This window comes from Crocodylus porosus, unplaced genomic scaffold (assembly GCF_001723895.1).
Source record: "Crocodylus porosus isolate Cpor-Errol unplaced genomic scaffold, CroPor_comp1, whole genome shotgun sequence".
Classification (NCBI taxonomy): Eukaryota; Metazoa; Chordata; order Crocodylia; family Crocodylidae; genus Crocodylus; species Crocodylus porosus.
Window position 1 is genome coordinate 40,992,008 of NW_017728949.1, and position 17,011 is coordinate 41,009,018.

At 38.9% G+C, this 17,011-nt stretch overlaps 1 protein-coding gene across 1 annotated transcript in view; it reads left to right on the forward strand.

Annotated features, from left to right (window-relative positions):
- CIR1 (corepressor interacting with RBPJ, 1) overlaps positions 1–15,522 on the forward strand; it is a 36,322-nt gene extending 20,800 nt beyond the window's left edge. Inside the window, exons 8-10 of the mRNA XM_019553675.1 lie at positions 11,256–11,362; positions 12,780–12,865; positions 14,611–15,522. Coding sequence (XP_019409220.1) covers positions 11,256–11,362; positions 12,780–12,865; positions 14,611–15,319 — 902 coding nt within the window. The 3' untranslated portion in view covers positions 15,320–15,522. The remainder of the gene's footprint in view (positions 1–11,255; positions 11,363–12,779; positions 12,866–14,610) is intronic.
- Positions 15,523–17,011: the final 1,489 nt, after the last annotated feature.

Genomic DNA, 17,011 nt, shown 5'->3' on the forward strand with positions numbered 1-17,011 from the left:
GTTACACTGTTACTTATTTAGGAGTCGAGCTGGGCCATACCCTTACCTACCACCAGCATCTGGAAGCGGTCCAGGGTAAAGTTAACTGTAGAGGAGCTCTTTGGGGTGCAAGTTTCCAAACACTTTGCACTTCCACTTTGGCTCTTGCGTATCCTCCTGCTGAGTACTGTCCACCAGTGTGCGACCAGAGCATGTGTACTAAGCTAGTGGATTCCAGTCTTAACAGCATCATGAAGACAATTACCTGATGCCTTATGCCAACCCCAGTTGACTGTTTACCAGTTGTCTCGGGCATTCCCCTCCTCCCCATTTGCCCCCCATCCCTAACATCCAGAGACAAGCTGCTATCCTGGCCCAGGGCCTCAAAGCTCAAGTTCCAAACCATTTTTTGCACTCCAGCCTACTAGCCCCAAGACAAAAAACCAACTACCGCTTGAAGTCTCAGAACCCGTTCTCCACTCAGGCCAAGAAACTCCTCAGTCCACAGATGGCATGTTACCTACAGCATGAACCTTCCATCAGTGGAGCAGGAAATACACTGCACAAGAACTGCAGCTAAACAACTTCATCCCCAACACTAACTTTTGTCCCTCAGGCTGACAGCTGCCTGGCAGGGCCTGGACTGCTCTTAACTGTCTCAGAAAAGGCATTGGACAGTTTAAGGCAAGCTTGTACCCTTGGGGCCTCTCCAACAATACTGGCTGCAGCTGTGATCCTCAAGCTCAGACCACTCCAAGCTAACCTAGACTGACCACATCATCTACGAATACCCTTATGGCCCTCCATTGGGCACCTGAAGACTTATTGATATTGACTATTATATGTTTTGCTGGCTTTCTGGCCCTTATGCTTCCACGGTATGAGTGTGGCGATGCTCACTTCATCATCATCATCATCATCATCACTTTCCATCTGACAAGAACTTTGAGCTTCTCTGCAAGTACATCCAACATGAATTGTACAACTTGAATGCTTCCCATTTTAATTCAGTCTTGAGACCATAGTACACAGCTACACAGTGTTTTGGTATCCAATTTGTGAACATATATTGTTCATACTTGATGGGTAATGTAATCCAGTGGTTCTTAACTTTTTGCACCAGGGCCCATTTGTGAACATCGATGGCTAGTCTTGACCCAGTGCCCTTCACTCCCAACCTACTGCCCCCAGGTCCCAGCCCCCCAGTGTTTGGGGCCAGGGGGTGGGTGTGTGGGACAGGGTGGGGTATGTAGGGGAATGGGGAGCCCCAAGTAGCCCCTTGCAAGCTGCAAAGGAATAACCACAGTTTCCTGCATTTTTCTTCTTTAAAGAAGAATCCATTATTTAAAGTTTGTTTGTGACCCTTTCATATATTCTTGCAACCTGCTTTTGTGTCATGACCCATGGGTTGAGAAACAGTGATCTAACCAATCCTTGTTTCTTTTGTTCAGATTTCTAGAAGCTAGGTCTAGAGCTTGGCTGGTGGTAGATTGTAATTTTCCCTCTGTGAAATAGTGGGGCGTGTTCCTAGAATCATAGCTACATTGGGAGTAAAGTACTGTAGAGCTGTTCCTTTTGATGAATGCAATTGTGATTTAAGCTACTTTTGAGATGTCAGAGATGATGGTATGCTTCTGCCAGACTTTATTCCATAAATAATTATATACCTTATAAGTAGTTGGTCTTTAATCAGATCAATGTGTTAGGGCTTCTCTTTCACAAAAAATTGTGAACTGGAAAAGAAGTAAATGTGGAAAGCAGATGTTCATGTGCAGTGGCTATTTTTCATTAATCTTCATGTAAAATAAGTAACTTTACACTTTCATCATAAGTTTTTGTGAACACTTGTGACGGTGCAATTTTAGGGTTGTCCATTTTTTAAATGAACGCACACATTTAAACCAGAAACATTCTTCCCTCAGGCTTTAGGAAAGTTTGGACCCCAGCTCTGTGTCTTGTTCAGAACTCTGAACCCTACTCCAGACTTCAGGATCTGCACGTTGTGTTCCGTTACTAATCTAAGCAATCTGTGTTTTACTAAAATCTACAGTTTGTACACACAGCAAATGCACACAAGTGGGATACATTAAAGTGTCGATAAGATCAGAATATTGCCTATAAAAATAACTCCTTTTAGGTTTCTGTTACCTTGTATCAGTGACATTTCATATTAAATTGGCTGTTTTCCGTTAAGTGGAATATTTAACTGCCTTCACTATTTAAGTACAACATGATATCAGAAAGTCAGTTCTACTAATCTTTCTTTGTCTCTGGTAAAAATATAGATTACACTATTACTACTTCTAACCTCATTACTTTCAATATATATTCTAGAATCAAAACCTAGTTGGTAAGATAATTCAGCTTGTTCTTTTCAGTGCTAATAGAAATGAAAGCATTTATCAGTTAACTAAGCAAACATTATCAAGATTCTCAGATGCAGATAGAAATAGTGACATCTTTGGCCTTTGGTATCCTTTCTTCCATTGAATCAGTTCTAGTAAAGCCTGTAATTTAATAATAGTTATTGTTGTTAGGGGTTTTAACACTTTTCCCCTACCACAGGGGATAACACAAAAATTATGCTTTAACCTCTTTATGGAGATGCACATCAGCTAGCATTGTTCTCATAAAAAAAAAAAGGCCCTGCCAACACTCGTTAACAAAACCGTGTTAGAAAATACTACTTGATAAATGCAATTTTGGTCTTCAGCCGTAGTAGTGGACATGACCAAAAATGATAAGTTTCATGTATAATTTCTAATTGACTTGCATACAGAAGAGGGGGGTATTAGATGGGGAATGGGAGAGCTTGTTGAAAGTTAAACCCTTAGCAAGTGAAATACACAATTTTTTTACCATTGTCATTTAATAGTGATCAAATTGATTTCAGTTAGGTATTACAGGAAATCAGAGTGCTCTGTTGTCCTAAATTGGCACCATGTTTAAAAAAAATCCCAGTGTGATGTACTTACTTAAAAGAGATATAGTTAGCTGTGTTAGTTTGAACTTAAACAGAAGTCATGGTAGGTTGATTAATCTATAAAATGCAAATCTACCCTGCTTTCTACCCTATTTCAATCCAGTATAATTTCCTTTTTTATGAGCTTTAGAAGAATTTTGTTTGGAGAAATTTGATTCATTTACTGAATCAGCAGAGCAGGCCTGTTTGCGGTCCTAGAAAAGACAGGATGCCCACCAATCCTGGTAAGTTTTATACGTTCCTTCCACAACAATATGAAAGCAGCTGTTCAGTTTGATGGGTCCACTTCAGATAGCTTCAAGATGAAAAGTAAAGCAAGGATGTATTCTTGCCCTTACAGTCTTTGGAATGTTCTTCTCAGAATCCCTGAACTGCGCATTTAAAGATGTGGAAGGTGGAGTGTACCTTCACACAAGATCGGATGGGAAACTGTTCAACCTGTCACGACTCAAGGCAAAGACTAACGTTAGAAAGGTGCTTATCAGGGAGCTTCTATTCAATGATGATGCTGCCCTTTTTAGCCCACAATGGAGACTTACTACAAGAACTCACGGATTGCCTTTCAAGAGCTTGTCAGGCATTTGCTATCACTATCAGCATAAAGAAAACAGTTGTACAGGGAGTTCAGCAAGATCCATCAATCGCCCTTAATGAGAACCAGCTAGAAGTAGTCCAGACATTCAGCTGCCTAGGCTCCACAATAACTACCAGTCTCTACTGGATGAAGAACTTAATGTTCTCATTGGAAAGGCTATTACCACCTTTAACAGACTAATTAAAAGAGCATGGAACAACTCAAAGTTTACCATCAAGACCAGAATGTTAGTGTACAAAGCTTGCATACTCAGCACTCCCGTGTATAGTGGGAAAACATGGACAACTTATGCACATCAAGTTAAACAGCTGCCACCTGCATTGTTTGCACTACATATTCAACATCAAATGGCAAGATAAAGTTACCAATGCAGAGGTTCTTCGAAGGGCAATGGGAAACCTTGGCAACTGATCAGAACAAGTGGCATTATTGTCTCCACCAGGGCATTAAAGTCCATGACAGGAATTGGCTCCAGTAGCTTGAAGAGAAAAGAGTTCGTTGGAAGCAAGCAGCTCCCAAGCCACCCAACTGTGACGCATACATTTGCAACCACTACCACACATCATGCAAATCTCGGATTGGACTATTCAGTCACATGAAACATTGCAAACCATCTGTGTCATAGGCTGCAATTTCCACCGTCTCTTGCAGGCAAAAGGATGCCATAAATAAATACCTGTCTCATACAAGTCCTTGTGGGGAAGGTGTCTGAAGGAGAAGTTTCACAGATTTAAAAAGCCAAAGTTATTGTCTGATTGAATAACTCATTAAAAATGTTAAGTGTATTAAAAGTCCTGAGCCACTGGATTATCACCTGGAATTTCCAAATAAGGTTTATTAAACTTCTACTTATTCAGACTTTAATAAAGGGCTTTGATATTTCTGCTGTGGGCGGGGGCTGGAAGGGAAGGAGTAGCCATTACTCAAGAATTGGAATCTAGGAAAGAATCATAATTGTTTCTGATATTTTGTTTCAGACATAAGGTTGATAACTTAACATTAGGCTTATTAACCACTAGAATGAATTGATTGACCTGGCTAAACTTTTTAGTTGGGATTTGTAACTAAGTAGAAAATGACTACCTTAACTTCTCGGGCTGCACGCAGATAGTTTACAAAAAAGTGCTTTACTGGAAGAAGCAGAGTGTTACTTATACCTGGCTCTGCAGCATCTTTATAGATTAGGCACTTCAGTGGGGATTCTTGGTGCTTTTATCTAATAGCTTATTCAGTTTGATAAACGTCTCATAAAAGCTCCGCTAAAGTGCCCAATATACACAGATGTTGGGCAAGCCAGGTCCAGCTAACTCTTCTGGGCATAGGCAGGGGCGTGTGGAGTTTAAAGTAAAGTGTTTTATTTTTTTTAACATCTGCAAGCAGCCTCAGACTCTTTCTCAGAATGTATGAAGACTGATGATTTAACTGCAGGCCAATACTAAGACCACTCTAGTTTGAGTTTGTTTAGTAGGCCTCTTGCTTTATTCTTAGTTTAGTTTAATTTAGTTTAATATTAATAGGAATTTAGCTTTTGCCAGTGTTTTCTTGATTTTATTTTTGAGCATGTTAATGAAATTTGTAAGTCTGATATTCCTTTCCGTTCACTAAGCAGAATGGGTCCAGAACCTTTCTGGAGCTGGGTGGATATTTGGTCACCTAAAAGCTTGACAAAGCTACCTTTAATTAGTTTGTGGTTCTTACAGTTGCAGTTATTAAATAAACTAGTGGAGCCTGGATAAAATCGTGTCTTCACTTCCAAAAAAACATAGATCCCTTCTTTTTAAGAGGAAGAGCTTTTTCAGCTATAGAAAAGTTTGTGATGCATATGCAATCAGCTCCACCCCCAAGTCAGCAGCACTGCTGCAGGCAGAGGCCAGCAGACAGGGGCACAGGCTCAGTCCAGCAGCGAGGTAGAGTGGCTTAGCGGACCATGCTACTCCCCCTCCCCAGCAAACTGTGCCTCACCCGTGCAGTTCCAGGACTTGTGTTTAAATTTTGACTGACCAGCCAGTACCAGCCTATGAAACCCAGGCTGTCTCGGCCAAACTGAGATGTATGGTCACCCAGCTATGGGCATGTGCTTGCTGTGAGTGACTGAGATCCCTGCACTCTTCCCCATGTGACATGCATGCCGAGTAGTCCTGTTTTCAGTTCTTGCTTCCATTCATGAGGTTTGCTCTTGTTCTGCAGCTTTAAAAACATGTCTGTGACAAAGCCTTAAAACAAGACTCTGTTTAAACCTTTCCCTTAACCTTCAGCCAGTCTTCTCTTTGCTGTTTAATTCCAAGAGGTTCTGCCTAGTTTTTCTTGTCCTCATCCTTATGCACTTCCTCTTTTTGCTGAGTTGATTCTAATGAAATCACTTCATCTGGTTCTGAAGTTGGGGAAAATAGCTGAGTCAGCAAACCAGCTCAAAAGTTTGCTGCACTGATGCACATATCATAACCTTTTAAAAAGAAATACAACTGTCAGTGATTTTGTGAGACTTCAAGGCAATTTCCTCAAATAGCCCGTGCATAGGTTTGCACAGACTTGATAGAGTTAAATGTGGGGAGGACTTTAAACATCAACAACTAACGTTTTTAAGCTTGAGGGATCTAAGAAATTATAACACTTTTTAAAATTCCAAGTAAGTCATTTGTAATGGCTTACAACTTAGAGTTTAAGTCCTTCTCTTCATAATTGATAGAACATTCCCAGTTGCCTTCAGCACACAATTAGCAATTTCAGGTCAAGCCAATTTTTCTAATCAGAATTATAGGGAGATTAAAAATAGGGATTATATTTATTTTATCTGTCTGATCTGGTTTGTGGGGCCCCTCAGAGCCAGAAATTTTGGTGGCAGAGGAGCCGGTAGACAGTGTTAATTGCTGCAATCTCCAGACCCATGGGAAGCCTTATGAACTAGATGGCATGACCTAGTGTGCTGGATTGTACTAGCATGTGGGGCTGCACCAGTGAGCAAAGATATGCCATGGCTGGATCTGGCATGCAGGTCTGGGCTGATGCTTCAGCTCATATCTGTGTGTGCAGTGACCCTGTGCACCAACCCAGTACTGGATCTGGCCCACAGACTGGCCCTATGCTACTTATCCAGTTCAGTAGGTTGCGCATTATTGGTCTAGTCTGATTTGGTTTTAAGTTTCCCTACCCTGTATTTTTCCCCACAGCAGACTTCATACCATGCTGATTTATAACTACTGTCCATGTACGTTTATAGAATTGAAAAATGTATTTGGAGTTTGGGGGTTGTGGGTGACTTGGTTTGTTTAACTGGCATAGTTTGAGCAATGACTCGTTAAAGGTTACGACCCTTATCTTTTATTGGTCCGTGCCTCAAAATCCAACTGAAGTCAGTTTGCCACAAAAGTCATTAATGGGCAGTGTCCCGCACAGTCTTGTTTGCTTGTTCGTTTGTTTTGTAAAAGAGGATGGGGGTAAATGAGGTATTTTCCCCTTTAGTATCATGCACAAAGAAGGCAGAAGTAAGTGGAATTTTGTTTTTGTTTGTTTTGTTCTTAAATTATTTCTAGAAAACTGATTTCAGTTCTGAACTTCATTTCAGGAAGCACAGTCTGGGAGATGGGTTGACAAAGGTCACTGAAATCTTTCTCTTTGCCTTTCTGATCGTGAGCCTTGTCCTGATATAAGATAGAACAGTTCTGAGGATTGTTCAGAATTTCCATTTGGCAGATTAGTTAGTCTCCAGTGGGCCCGTCCCTAAGTCCAAAGTAATCTGAGGACTTGGTGCTCAGGTTGTAGTCCTGACATGCCCTGCTGGTAGTTGGTTTTCAAGTCGATTTCATCAGGCCTGTGCTGTGATGAGAGAAGCCGCCTGAAAAGAAGGTATTCCTCACTTGCACCAATTCTCTGGCTACTTTTCAAGAACCGAGTCAACATCAAGGACCCATATCAGGCCACTGTATAGAAGACTAATTAGAATGATGACTAGGGACCTACGGAAATCATGATTTCTTGATTTTCACAGAAGCTGTGGTTTCCGGCAGGCCCCACAAAAAAACATGGGCTCTGTGAAAAAGCATGAGGTCCACACTTTTGGCGGGCTCCCTGGAAAAGAAAAAAAATTGCTGAAAATAAAATTCTGGCGCTCTCTGGAGAGCCAGCTGTCCTTGTGGCCACTGTGGCCCAGCCACATAGCCCATGCGGGGGGGGAAAGGGGAAAGGGTAGTTGTCAGAACAGCAGGGTGGTTGCCACCCTTGCTGCTGATCGGCTGTGAGGGCTGTCTGTCATGTAGCCGCACCCCTTGCCACCACTCAGCGGTGAGGGGCAGGACACGTCCGCCCCAGCCAAAGGGGTGATGGGGAGTTACTGGCCCATGGAATCGACTGGCAGCTGCTTCGACTTCGGTAGAGCCCCTCATTATGACACCGTGAGTACCAAGAGAATAACTGAAAGAGGAAACGATATTTATTCTGATTGTTCAAAGCTGGTGTTTGCCTGTTCCTTCCCCAGCCGTAAAACATATTTAAACACCTGGGGGACAGCTGGGAGAAAAGAGCTCTGTGAAAGCCTGTTGTAGCCTTTTCATGGGAGGCTTGAGAGAATTCCCACTCTTGTTTCCAGCAAAAAATAAAAACAGGGAAGGACAAAACTTGTAGTTTCTAATTTTTCTACAGTAAAGAAACAAGATGGCAGGTGAAGAGTGGAATTTTCTTTTTTCCATCATAAAAAATTAAGTGAAGCATATTGACCTTATTTGTACAAGCTTTAAAAGTGTAGATAGTTGCTCTGGTTTGGGGGTTTGTTTGGTAATAGGCAAAAAACATGCTTCCATGAGCTTACCAATACCCAGGAATGACATACCGATTTTAATGGGTTTTTTTTCTTTGTTCAATTTTATCTATCCAGTAGGTAAGTCCTAAAAAGGAAATGGATCTGACACTTGGCTGAAGTGTCAGCCTCTTCTTCAAAGCACTGACATCTGGAGATTAAAATACACACTGGCTTTATTCTACTGCTTACTTTAGGGAGGAAAGTATTCTTGTGACTCAGGTACAGAACTAGGGTTTTTCTTTCCCTTTGGCTCTGCCTAAAATTTCTTGTGTAAACTTGGACTAGTCACATACATTCGTCATGCTTCAGCTTTTCCCATCTGGCAGCTGAGAATTACTAGCCTTACCTTACTGAATAAGCAAAACAGCTTGAGATCCTGAGGAGTGCTAGAATTACGATTCTGCCAGTTATACGGGTCTTATATAGTCATTTTCCAAATCTAGAAGCTTTAGAAAGTTGCTTCAGATACTAGTCTGAAACATGATGATTTCTCCAGATGTCAAAATTTGTCTCTACTTTTTATGACTGAACTTATTTTCTTTTTTCTTCTTAGAGAGCTATTGTAAAGACTTTTTTTGAATTAAGATGTCATCTGGTACTAAATTTGGTTGCTGTATTTATGTCAGGTATAACTGGGTACCAAGGCAACACATCAGGAGCAGTTCTGGCCAAGCAGAGTAAGGTCGCAGTAGCAATTCTGACTTAGCTCTGTTCTGTGTCTCTCACCTTCCAAATTAGATTTAAAAGGCTGCTCTTGACCTATACACTCTTTTGGGATCCTGAGCAGTGTGTGCTCTCTCTGATCTGCTCACCTGTGCACCTCCTGGGGCTGGATTTGAGGTCAACCCCTGCAGGCCTGTTTGTCTCCAGATATATAATAATACAGCGGTGTGTGGCTGCCATCTCAAGCTTTTGGATTCTCTCCTTGAAAATCCCTTGAAAATGTCAGAGAGTTCTAGGATAACCACCCCTTCCCTTTATATCCAGTAGTTAATTTGATGTTACAGTCTGGATAATTTCAAATATATTTTTGAAAAATATCTGAGATTTCATGGCGTGCTGAGCTGCTACATATGCTGAATTTCTTGTAAATGGCTCACATCAGTATAATTTGTGCGCCTGCTACCTAGAAAATCATAAATTCTATTTCTGAAGCAGTACCTGCATAAGGTAAACACTTGTAGGCCCTGCATGGTTGCCATGGCTCTGACGTATACAGGAACAAGCATACAAGGAACGCTGAAGAGTTAAAACTCATGTTGATGTTTGCTGCCTCACGGGCAAGTATTTAAAACGTAAAGTAAACAAAGCCATCAATGAATGTGTACTGTGCACCACTGACTTTACAATTATGCTATTAGATGTTCTGAAGGAAAACTAGCTTGATGTATAAAGGCATTCTTTAAAAATCATTTCTAAGAAATCCAATTACTAGAGTTATAAACATGTATGGAAAAACGGATTTAAGGCCCCAGTTCAACAGAGCACTTAAGCCCACGTTGAAGGCCTCTGATGACTTAGGAACTAAAAGTACTTCACTAGAAAATCCTTTCCTTTGCTGAAATCATGGTGAAATTATAAACATCTGAAGAGAGCTTGTAAACAAAACACTAAAAATAACCATAAGTCTAGTGGCATGCAATGAGTTGTTGTTTTGCATTTTTTTCTTCATTCCTGGCTTGTGGATATGTTCATTTGTAGTTGCATGAACTGTGTCCATGTGATATCCAATAGAATTGTGGGCTAGAGTTAACTACTTAGAAACTTGGAGACATGGAGGTTTTACTTTGCATGTTGAAGATTTGTGAGGAAGTTTGTTATCCTCCAAAATGGTACGTTCTGTAAGCTTCTTAAAACTGAAGAACAGGAGTGATATATTTGATAATAATTTCTAAACAAACTCTTAAAGCATCAGTAATATATACATAACCAAATTCCTCATAATTTCTCTTATGAATGTATCAGTTCATCTATATGGCAGTAACTGAATCAATATACGATCTATTGTTTGGCAGTAAAATTGACTGATGAACATATTCTAATATTTTTCAGAATAAATATCATCATTTTCTATTTAGCTTGCAGTAAAGCATCAGGTCTAATTAAAAGACTCTGTGTGATATCTTAGTTACTTCAGTATTTAATTAAAAGGATCGGGTTGTGTGGGGGCTTTATGACAGACAGAGCCAAGCCTGAGAGGTCCAAGATAAGGTTTGCATTTTAATCCTTTTTGTATTCCAACATACATATATGTATGTTTTAATGTAATATGTTGCATTGTTTTCAGACTGTTCTGAGAGACACATGAACAAGCCGGTGATAAACAATCTAAGGACTGCACAGATTGGAGAGGAAGGAATAAGCAAAGATTCTGACTGGGGGGTGGGGGGGTTGTTTGCTTGTTTGTTGTTTTATTTCCCTTATCTATCCCCCAACCACCACATTTATAGCTTCAAAGGAAGGGGCTATGTTTGAATTGTTTAAGTTGTTTAAGTTTGCGTGTTTCTGAAAAATGTCATGACAGCATCCTCAAGTGTGCCTTCCTGTTGCTTTTGGGAAAAGGGTTTGTTTAAAAAATTTAGTTAATGTTGCTTCTGTAGGCTTCCTGTATTTTTGTACTATAACAAAAATATGCTACCAGATAATACCAATATATATTGTTTTCAACAAGACAAAGTTACATAAGAAGAGAATCCCCTTGCACTTAAAAATGCAATTATTTTCTATTCTGAATCTCCAGACTGCTGTTTTAGAAAATCATATCTGATTATTTGCTCAGCAGAAGATTATTGAGTTGATTTAGCTGTGATTTTACTTAACAAAGCTTCAACTGAATTCCCACTGTGGAGTCCAAAAAAGGTAGAGAGATATAAATGATACATTCAAACTGTGATTTTTGTGAACAGGGCCATCAATGCACCCCTCGGAGCTAATAGCGGAGATGAGAAACAGTGGGTTTGCACTGAAACAAAATGTACTGGGGAGAAACTTGACCGCAAATGATCCATCACAGGTAATGATCTTTTTACCAGTAAGCTGAAAATGTCTATAAATCTAAATGTGATTGCTTGTGAATTGCTACTTAATGTTTTCCGATATGCATATCCATAGGAAGGCTCAATAGATATACCAGTGGAAAAAAATATCATGAAACTTTTTCTGTTTTGCTGCTGCATTTTACCCAAAGTGACAAATCTGAAATAATTTTTTTAAAACCCATAGTTTAATAAATTAAATGCCTCCTGTGGGTGACTGGAGACTGAATAGCTCCTAGAGCGGGTGGTTTGGGTTTTTGTCACGTACTTCAGGTGTGATATTTGCCTTGCTTCTTAAGGGGCTTTCAATGAAGCCTGAGAACAGCTTGCAAAAAATAAAATAGCATTTTTGCATAATGTAATGTATTACAATTTTATTACAGGATTTAAAACATAACATTGTATTTATTTAGACTTTCACAAAGCACTTATTCTAAATCTTGAGATGCTTTCACAAAATGTTAAGGTACACTATCATGTGTCCACCATTTTAAATAGTGAGCCCACTGTGAAGCAGCTTTCTTCACATAACAGGATAATCAAACCACCAAGTGAAAAAAATCAAAAGAAGAGTGCTCAACTGCTGCAAAAATGCTTGAATGAATTGATAGTAGATTATGTTCCTTGCCTTTAGAGGAAGTTACATACTCAGGGCAAAATCTAATATATGGGATTGGTGTTAAATGTATTGCAATGTTATCAGCTGTTTAGAAAAGTAACATATGGAGACTTTCTGCCTTTGCTGCTTCTCTTGTACAGTTGAGATTACAAAAAATGTTAAGGAAGAGAGAGCATTCCAAGTGCATATAATCTGAAAGGTCTGGATTTTAAAATTCCTGACGTTACCCCGACCTCATTTTATTACTAAGAGTTGAAGATGCACTGCTAATTTGAAACTTTGCGAAGTGTGAGGTCAGTTGTACCTGTGACTTCAGTAGGTATAAAACTCATTTTCCAAATGGGCAATTTGAGGCTTATAGAAGACTAAGTTACTCCTCTAAATTCTTTTTGTGGTTTATTGGTATCTAAAGTCTTCCATCCCCTGGCCAGCATTCCTAAGTGGGCCGAAGTCAAAGAAACTTTCCATAAATTACTTTGAGGAAATGTAAAACTGTTTTCCCTATAACTACAATGTTTTCCCTTTAACAGTGTGAAAGTTACTGTTTAATATTTGACTATTACATTAAATAGCAGTTCTATTTACGCTTGGTATATATAGTAAACTCCTTTCATTCTCCAAAAAGACAAACAGATCTATCAATATTTTTTTATGCATACATAGGTATATGTGTACATATTAAAATAGAAAGGCATGTTAAAACAAAACATACATTTGAAGGGCTACATTATTTTTATTTACATACATGGTGTTTCATTACTTCTCCTGTTGCATAGGAATTTGTTGCAAGTGAAGGAGATGACGACCCAGAAGTCGAATTTTTAAAATCACTGTCAACTAAACAAAAACAGAAGCTTCTGAGGTAATATCATAGATAGATGGCTCCTATAAAGCTGCTGCTATCTTTTTGATAGTTTTAACTCCTTGGCATTCTTGTGCATGCTTGTTACAATAACTGAAATCCCAGTTTTGCTTCTATGGGGAGGAAAATCAGCTTAGAGTAACCTATATTTGACCACAGATGGCTCAAAATACACTTTGTATTTATGCACCGCGTTCCTTCCTCATTTTGTAATCCAATTGATGTACTGCAGTTTTAGTATATTTTTGTTTTCAGTTACATTTCAGATTTAACTTCAAATAACCACTCGCATTATATATGCATTGGCTGGTAGAGGACACTAAATTGGTATTTTAAAACATTGCTTTACACTCTGTTGTTTACAGTGCCCTCTTTCAAGATTGAAAATGAATTTTCTTTTCTTATTGATTTTTATACTTGGCAAAGCTTGATGCATGTGCTTTGTTCCTGACAGAAATAAACTTAACCTTCTTCTCTTTACCAGCATAATTGGTGATGTCACCACCCCTGCTGTAAGAGTAAAGTTTCATACTTTGTTGCTGCAAAACCAGCAGAGGGAGCCTCTCACAAAAGTTTATGGGGGGGCGGGCAGGGGGGTGTTCTTTACCTATTCTTCCCTTACTGATTTCATATGCTAAGGTTGGTCACACCTGTTTTCTAAACAAAGTTGTATTGTCTTTTTTTTAATTGTTTGAAGGGATGTTTTTAAGTAAAATTTGTAAATGCCTGATTTAATAAATGGCACCTATGGTAGTCTAAGATATTCATGTAGAGAAAAAGGCCAGTGTCAACCATTTTAGGTCTCAATACATAATAAAAAATATAATTGTATATTTAAGAAATAACCTCTACCGATGTTAGAAGCCTCTTCCCTTGCTTTCAGTGAGGAATGAGTTTGTATTATCTGGTTGTAGGTTAAATAAAATAAACCTATGTTGCGTTTAGCCTTCTGGTGGTCCAGACACCTTGCATACATTTTAACAGTTCTGGTTTAACAAAATGATTAGGTCCTTGCGACTATTGACTTCTTAAAGATGTAATCCAGTGAAACCCATTTACTTAGCGTGTCAAATTTAGAGGGTGATTTTTGCTAACAGTGAACAAAATAAGTGAGAACAAGAGATTAAAAGTATATGCTAGGTGAAGGCTGTTACAATTAAAATGTGGGGGGTTTTGTCTGATAGAACACTGTACTGTAGGGCAGGAGTTTTACATTTATTTCTGGTGGAATAAATGATTGAGTTTTCCAGACAGCTAACAACATTGGATGAAATTTTCAAACAACCAAATGGCAATTAGGCTCCTACCTTCCATTCAGGGTCAAAGGGACTTGAGCACCTCATTGCTATTTATGCCTTTGAAAATGTTTCTTAGTATTAACATAAAACAGCAAACAAACAACAACAATCCAAACCCTACAGAGCTAGTTTGAAAAACATCAGCTGATTGTGCTATTAGTAATGAGGCCTCAATTCATGTTTTCTATGTTTTTCCTAAATTTTAATACATTTAAAAGCAACATTACTATTTTTGAGGGCACATCCACAAGTTAGAGTGCTACATGTTAAGTTTGGCTTAGGACAGAAGCTTAATAATATTTTGAAATAAAAAGTTCAATGTGTTAAGAAAATCTGAAACATTTACTGTAGAGGATCATCTTAAGTAAGCAGTGTTAAAGGACAGACATAGTTTAAAATGTCTTTAAAGTGCCTGATTGTTCTACCTTTCTGTTTTGAAAATAAAAGGAAATTGGATCGCCTGGAAAAGAAGAAGAAAAAGAAAGATAAAAAGAAGAAAAAGCACAAGAAAAAAAGCAGAAGTAAACACAAAAAACATAAGATGAGATCCTCTTCCTCATCCTCCAGCGAAACTTCAGTAAGCAGCAGTGATAGTGAGACTGACAGTAAAGATAAAGCAGCACAAAAGAAGAGGTATTCTAAGAAAAGAAAAAAAGACAAGTTTTCAGAGGCAAGCAGCAGTGATTCAGAAGAGAAGGCAAAGACTAAGAAGGAAAAACTTTACGAAGATCCCTCAAGTAGTCACGGTAACAAGGACAAGGATAGAGAGAAGTACAGACTTTTGAAGCAAGATAGTTCTGGAGAGAACAACAAATGGAGCTCCTGCAAGAGCGAAAGAATGTCTGAAAGCAGAAATCATGGCGCTGACGAGAGAGAGACCGAAGGGCATGAGAAGGCTACCAGAAACCCATACAAGGATGAGCAGAGCTGGAGAAGTTCCCGCACAAGTCACAGGAGTTATAGGCACAAGCAGATGAGACGAAGTCCAAGTCAAAGCCCCAGTGGCAAACGACACAGAAAAAGTGGAACCAAAAGCCCCAGTGCAGATGTATACAGAGAGAAAAAGAAATATAGAGAAAACTATAGAGATCAGCGCAGTAAAGAAGAACACAGGGAGAGGAGCAGAAGCAGAGAAAGAGAGCGAAAAAATAGGTAGTGCAGCTGACCAAGGCAAAAAAAAATGTCTCCCTTTTTGTTTTAATACCTTGTAACAAGGGCTCACTTATGCACTGCTGTCTTACTGAATAATCTGTTTGCATTTCTCCAACTCTTACAGACTGTCACTTAAATAAAAGAGCATCCCTTCTGTAATAATTTTGGAATATTTGTAAATTTACAAACTGTGGTATTTTTGAGAGAGATAAATTGTTGGTAAATATTTCTTGTATTCATGTAGTAAGCCTTTTGTAAATAATGCCTACTTTGTTCTGAAGTATTAAGTCTGGTACATATGCTTGGATTTTATGGGTATTATTTTTCATTGCTTTTAAGATGCTACTATTTTGGGAAGAAAAGGGTAATTCTGAAAGAGTCCCAGGAGCTTAAGCAACGCCAAACAACGTTTTGGAAAGTGCAAGATACAATCACGACTACTTCAGATCTCAGAATATTAGTTGTTTGGTTTTCATTTAGTGGGACTATTGTTTTTAGAAGGAGCCTTTATACTGAAACAATTTTTTCAGAAGTTCTACTTAAGAGGGCAATTTCATGAGTTAAAGTAACAGTGAAACATAGATTCTCATAAACATATAGCTAACTTTTTTGACCTCCTGCAGTGTACAACTTAGCCAGGAGTATTTAAACATCTTGAATCCCTGTCAGTATGCATCAGTACCATGTCCAGTTATTGTTCAGTAATTTTTGAAGATGTAGCAGCTACCCTTTTCATCTCAGCTGTTTCCAGGTATTTTATTTTATGAAATTGAAGGATAATTTAAATACCCTTTTCTTGCTTTGACTTGCAGCAAGCAGTTTGACCTGATTATTTTTCTGAAGATTTTGTGGATTATTTTCTCCCATACCACAAAAATAAATGTACTTAAAATAAATTATTTTATTCTCTAAAATCAGAATTGCCTTATTATCCAGGGTCCTAACTCATTCTAAAGGGTCAAACAGACTTTTAAATGTTTTTCTCCTTGCAAAGGAAACCTTTCCTTTGGAGTGTTTAAGGAGATGGAAAACACATTAATGAGTGGACTGGAAAAAAAAGGTGAAATCAAACTTAAAACATGGGCAAATAACTTTGTGCCTTCTTTCACTCACATGACAAGGTTTTCTTTTCCTTATGACTGACTGACTGAAAATTACCTTGCAGAAATTTAAGCCACATGGAGGTAATAAGCTGTAGAAATGGTTTGACCTACCTTATAAACACATACTGACTGCCTTTGAAAGGCTCAGCTTTCACAGATGTCAGTTTTCTTTTTCGTTTTTGTTAAATACTTTGCACAGATTTATCCCTTGGGAGCACTGAAGCTGAAGGCACGTAGCACTTGGCAGGATCAGGCCCTGAATTAGTTCACAGTGTGTTCAGGAAAGCTGTCAGTTACAAGATTTGAGACGTTTCTCGGGGTGGTATTTTTAACCAAACAGGTTGTAGCATTTGTACTGACTGATGCTTGTTAGGATGTACCTTTCAAAATGCGCTCACTTTAACTTGCCTGTGTGTTAGACATATCTGTTCCTACCCACTGGAGATGGTGACTCCATATAACCAAGCACATATTTGCTACCACAAGGGTCTGTAGAACTTGGAGAACTTCACTGAAAGAAAGCCCTACAGCAGGGGTTCTCAATCCTTGTGCTGTTGGATGCTGACCAGCAGTGGCTGCAGACCAGCAAACCG